This window comes from Carassius gibelio, chromosome A8 (genome assembly GCF_023724105.1).
Source record: "Carassius gibelio isolate Cgi1373 ecotype wild population from Czech Republic chromosome A8, carGib1.2-hapl.c, whole genome shotgun sequence".
NCBI classification, from domain to species: Eukaryota; Metazoa; Chordata; class Actinopteri; order Cypriniformes; family Cyprinidae; genus Carassius; species Carassius gibelio.
The window spans coordinates 8,062,952-8,068,638 of record NC_068378.1 but is presented as its reverse complement, the minus strand read 5'-3'; the positions used below and the strand labels follow the sequence as shown (position 1 = coordinate 8,068,638).

The following is a 5,687-nucleotide window of genomic DNA, read 5'->3' as shown; positions in this document are numbered from 1 at the left end:
CATGCGTCGCTCCTGGACCACCCTATTTTTTGTATCAGCTGCACCGCCTGGACACAGGGATCAGGCGGTGGAGCCTGTCAGCCTGTGTGTTGCTGGTGGATGCTGACCTCCGTTAGATGCTTGAGGTGTTCTTCCATGATGAGGGGGAGGAGTTTCCGCCTGCACAAAGAGAGGGGGAGAAAAGAACAAATCAAAATACATATATATATATATATATATATATATATATATATATATATATATATATATATATATATTTTTTTTTTTTTTTTTTTTTTAAGAGTAAGGGCGGCTGTCGGTGATTCTTCATGCTTCTGCCCGCATTCTTCACCATTGTAACGGGGTGAAGAATCACACGACAGCGAGGAGTGCAAAAGTAAAGGTCCTGGAGGTGGTTTTATTTGTGAGGTAGGTGAAACTAGAAGTATGGAGTGCAGGAGTGCTCGCTGGCTGGTGCGCTGACTGTGGCGGTGTTCCAAGTGTGGCGTGTCCGTGTGTGGGGTTCTGATCGGTCACGGGCTCTCTGTGTAGGAACAATGAAAGCAGCATTAGCATTTAGTCCTCTTGAGTGATCACTCCCTTGTGTGCAGGTGGCTGCGGCTATATATGTTAATATTTATTTTTTTATAATCACTTACACACTAAGAGTAGTGTTTGAGGCACACCTAATGAAACCATTGGCTTGTAATTCATAAGCATGTTTACAGATAAAAGTTTTTGACAATTGCTTACACAGGATTTCTGTTATGCTGGCTCCTTTTCTATAAATGCACCAGCATACATTACAGTCAAAACTAAACTCTTCTCAAAATATTGTTTCTGCATAATTTCTCTACACACAATCCATCAAACAATTCACTCTTAACAAGACACAGAAGAGAAGGTAAAATTACACATAGCCTAAATGTGCACAAATACTATATATATATATATATATATATATATATATATATATCTTACATATATATCTTATATGTAAATCTTGAATCTTGCAATTATAAATGTATGTTCTTCATTATTTATAAATTATATATATATTAATTCATAAATAATGAAGAACATACATTTATAATTGCAAAATTCAAAATGTATATTATTATTATGAATTTTTTTTTACAATACCAGATGATACGTGCAAATAAAGGGGAGCAGCTACTTTTTCCAATTAAACTGACATCAATTCAATTTTGGGAAATATTGCACAATAATAAATAGACGGCTCCCACCAACATAGATTCTCCAACCATGAGTCTGAAATTAATGGAAGAAAATGCCTATATAAAGACAGAGATCATCTGACTAAAAGCACAAGAAATCATCTGGACAACTACAGAGGAACACCTGATACTCATCACAGGTATGATGACATATGATCCACTCGACTACATCAATAATCTTAATCACTAAACACTTTCTATTTAATTATGTAGATCTTCCAGTTAAATAGAAAATTTATCAGTTAAATTACTGTATTTGCTAGAGTATTTGTAACATCATGATAACTGATTGACATGTCAGCACTTCATAAACTGAAAGCAATTCTTAAGTAGAGCTTAATTGAGCTCTTGATATTTTTCATAAATTATATATCACCTACTATTATGTGTTCTTTTCTGCATTACAATTGTATGAGCCATCACAAAATAATGTAAGTTGACTAAAAGAACAATATCACAATTTAGGTTTAAAATGTTATTATTATTATTATTATTATTAATTCCAACAGACTTTGCTTTGAAAAGGCTAAAAAAAAAATGTCTGGAAAAAAATGGGTTCTCCTTGTCGCCGGCTCAAAGAACTGGGAAAATTACAGACACCAGGTTTGTCCTTCTTTTTATAATATTCTTTATTTTCAAGACATATTTCTCATAAATTCTTCAAGGTGTGCTGTACCACAGTTTGTGTATGATGACACTAACATGGAAATGATCTGTTTGTGTTTTAGGCCAATGTGTGTGGTTTATATCAGATAATTAAGAAACATGGGATTCCTGATGAGCAGATTGTGGTGATGATGTATGATGACATTGCTAACAATCCAGAGTGAGTAATTTCCTGAAGTTTTTGAGCATCATGTGTTTCATGGCTGATCTCAATCTTCAGGGCTACACACACTGATTTTTAGTTGAGCTAGAACAACAGTGTAATGGACCGTTTGTCATATTTCCTGGCGTCTCAAAAGGAAAAGAGGACTGTCACAGAGTGAAAGACTATACAGTAAATATGATTTTTGCATTCCAGTTTGCCGCTCGATATACAGTACCATTTCCACAAATATCCAAAAGAGAAAAAATTGTGAGACTGATTACAGAAGTCAGAAGAGAGAAATGGTTCCAATTTTTAATCACTTCCTCAGCCATATATGTTAATTAGCTTTTTGTAATTTAATATCAAAGTCATATAACACAAACTATAGTGTTAAAATTTAGGCTACATTTATACAATTTAAGTGTAAAGTACAGAAGTATAGTATAATAATGAAATCATAAAAAAAAAAAAACATCGTAATAATTCTGGAAACACATCATCACAGAAAAGCAGCAATAGACTGTGTGGAGCTGATTGCCTTTAACTTGGTCCTTTTCTTCTCTGCCTGCAGAAACCCAACTAATGGAACCGTTGTCAGTGTAGCTGATGACTCAGACGTGTACTCAGGAGTTCTGAAAGACTACACTGGAAAGGTAACATTTAGAAAGTTATTGTTTTGATGTTTTTATTCCATTTCTGAGCACAATTATAGCTTATAACATTAATGATAAAAATTATGATCTTAAAGGATGTGACCCCAAAAAACTTCCTGGCTGCTCTTCAAGGGAATGCGAGTACAAACAAAAAAGTCATAAACAGGTTTGTTTGATAAGAAATCTTTTACTACTATCAATATGCTATATAATACCTTTTTATTTTATTTTATTTTATTTTATTTTACCTAAAATAGTATTTCAATTTTGTGTAAGGGCCAAGCACTGAATGTAAGGAAGCAGCACAGGTGCAGATTTTACATTTTGTGATTTTAAATACACAATGATTTTCTATTAATTAGATGACTGCACAACCTACAAAAAATATCACTGATGATATTACATACAGCTAAATAATTGCAATGCATCTGATGCTTGATCTTGGCCTCGTAATATGTGATCTCCGAGCACAAAAGTGTCATTTTTTTAAAAACTGAGATTTATCATCTACAAGCTGAATAAATATGCTTTATATTGACGCATGGTTTTTTAGATACAACTATTTGAAAATCTGGAATCTGAGGGTGCAAAAAAATCAAAAAATTGAGAAAATCAGCTTTAAAGCAGTCCAAACGAAATCCTTAGCAAAGCATATTACTAATCAAAAATTAAAGTTTAATATATTTATGGAAGGAAATTTACACAATATCATCATGAAACATGATGTTTAATATCATAAAGATTTTGGCATAAAATAAAAATATATAATTTTGACCCATACAATGTAATTTTGGCTTTTACTACAAATATACCCCAGCGACTTAAAACTGGTTTTGTGCTCCAGGGGTCATATATACTGTATGAATGTGCAGCTAAAGTTAAGAACCATTATTATTTTCATTTAATGCAGTGGAAAAAATGACAACATATACATCTACATGTCCGGTCTGGGAAATGAAGGCAAATTTGAATTTCCTGAGGAGTCGGTAAGTATAAAAAACAAAGGCTGAAGAGATAGGTGTGCATATTAAGGCACTATTTAGCTGAACTTGCAATATATAAATAAATAAATGAAACACAAATATATTAATATATTATTATTAATTTTAGTATTATTAATAGTAGTAGTAAAAAAAGTTACATTTTGCAGTGTAGCTATGGATACACAATTAATGCAACTAAAAATGTTGTTTATAAGTGATCATCTTTAAAAAACACTATTTACCATGTAGTTATACATTTTAGAAAACACTTCAGAGGATAAAATTATTAATTCAAGATTGCACATGTAAATAGATGAATTAAGAGACAGGACCTGATGAATCCTAGACCATTAATTCAGCATTTTTTTTTTACAGCTTAATCATGGTGAACTCATTAGCACAATCACCAACATGCATCATGAAACAAAATTCTCAAAGGTACGTATACAATTAACGTATATTCCATACAGAGAGAGAGAGAGAGAGAGAGAGAGAGAGAGAGAGAGATGGATTTTGTTTACTAATATTTTGAACTTAAACATAATTCGCATCGCTTAACAAATCCCAGTCTTTCATCTGAAAGGAAATTTAAACCATATGAATCTTCTTGACAGTAATTTTAAATATCTCTTACTGTTTCCTCGATGCACCTATATGGTGCTGCAGATGGTGATTTTCATGACCAGCAGTTACTCTTCAACAATGTTCAAAGATCTTGCCTCTAATGTAGATGGTAAGGAGAAACAAACTAACAGCCATGCCTTATTGTAAAAAGTTTATAAAATAAAAAGTTTATAAATAAAATAAATAAAAAGTTTCTGATGTGCTCTGAATCTATCACACAGCCTATGCATTGACTGCATGTGACAAAAATATCCAGAGCACTCCCAGTGATTACGATGAAACCAGAAAAATCTACCGCTCTGATAAATTCTCATCTGCTTGGTTAAAGTTCATTAATGAGGTAAACAACTTTTAACTGCATATGGCATTAATAGTTTAATAATCTGGTCTAATAATAGTCACAAAGCAGACATGACAAATCTATTTGACTTTATATTCACAGGCTGACTTTAATAAAGAAACATTCCAAGGTTTGATAGCTGATAAACAAGCTAATTACCTTGAACAAAATCCCGGTACCATCCCCTGTCTCTGCCCTTGCCAGTTTGGGAACATGGTATTAAAAATTTACAACTTTACACATTATTTTATTATTTTCATAAGAGAACATGAACACATATATAACTCTATTCACAAGGTCCATGAATGTTGTTCTTTTCTAAACTCTTTTGTTGATTTTTTCTTTCTTTAGGAAATCCGTCACTGTCACCTCAGTGAGTTTCTGCAAAAGTGAACACCCTCCAAGCCGATCGAACAGCATTCAGGAAAACATCTTTCTGATGCGGGCAAGAAAATGACATAATGAAGAGTAATCAGATGACCTTCTGTGCTAGTCTTTTATGTTGATCAAGGCTACATTTGTTCAAGCAAAAATAAAGCCTAAAACAGTAATATTGTGATTTTTTTTTTTTGTTGTAAACAATAAAACTGGGAATAAGCTTAAACGTCCAATGATTGTATGTGTTTTTTATCATGTATGGATTTGACACCTTTAATTCAGAAATGATCAACCTTCCCCCGATATAAATACATTTATCACTGAATCTAGTTATTTTAACCAATAAATAGATAGTCTCACAACTAATGTTACAATTAAAGTAATGTTACCAAGTGAATGATAAAAAAAATCTAATGCATGAGGACTGTACCTTCTGATTTGTTTAATTTTCACTAACAAGCAAGTGCATGAAATCAAGCATGCAATCTGCTTAATCTTTTAACAGAAGACAAAGAACACAAACACCCAAATAGAAATGATTTACTGAGGCAGGAACTTGACTGGCCTGCACAAACCTCAGACCTGAACCTGTCAGGGTTTGGGGGCTAATCACTTGCCTTTTGGGGTTGTGTTTGTTTGGATGGTTTGACAGCTCTCTGTGTCCACCTGTTTGATTTGAGT

At 32.9% G+C, this 5,687-nt stretch overlaps 1 protein-coding gene across 1 annotated transcript; it reads left to right on the top strand.

The window, feature by feature from the left end:
* The first annotated feature begins 1,327 nt into the window (after positions 1 to 1,327).
* LOC128018107 (legumain-like) lies at positions 1,328 to 5,021 on the top strand. The gene is made up of 11 exons (XM_052603480.1): positions 1,328 to 1,357; positions 1,727 to 1,820; positions 1,946 to 2,043; positions 2,600 to 2,681; positions 2,777 to 2,847; positions 3,592 to 3,667; positions 4,040 to 4,102; positions 4,331 to 4,397; positions 4,510 to 4,628; positions 4,731 to 4,844; positions 4,980 to 5,021. Exons 2-11 carry the CDS (start codon positions 1,755 to 1,757, stop codon positions 5,019 to 5,021), a joined length of 798 nt encoding a protein of 265 aa, XP_052459440.1. The 5' UTR covers positions 1,328 to 1,357; positions 1,727 to 1,754.
* The last annotated feature ends 666 nt before the right edge of the window (positions 5,022 to 5,687 follow it).

Coding starts and splice junctions, on each gene's coding strand:
- LOC128018107 (XM_052603480.1), top strand. CDS start 1,755: ATGTCTGGAAAAAAATGGGTTCTCCTTGTCGCCGGCTCAAAGAACTGG. Junction 3,668..4,039: donor TTGAATTTCCTGAGGAGTCG/GTAAGTATAAAA, acceptor TTTTTTTTACAG/CTTAATCATGGTGAACTCAT. Junction 4,845..4,979: donor CTTGCCAGTTTGGGAACATG/GTATTAAAAATT, acceptor TTCTTTCTTTAG/GAAATCCGTCACTGTCACCT.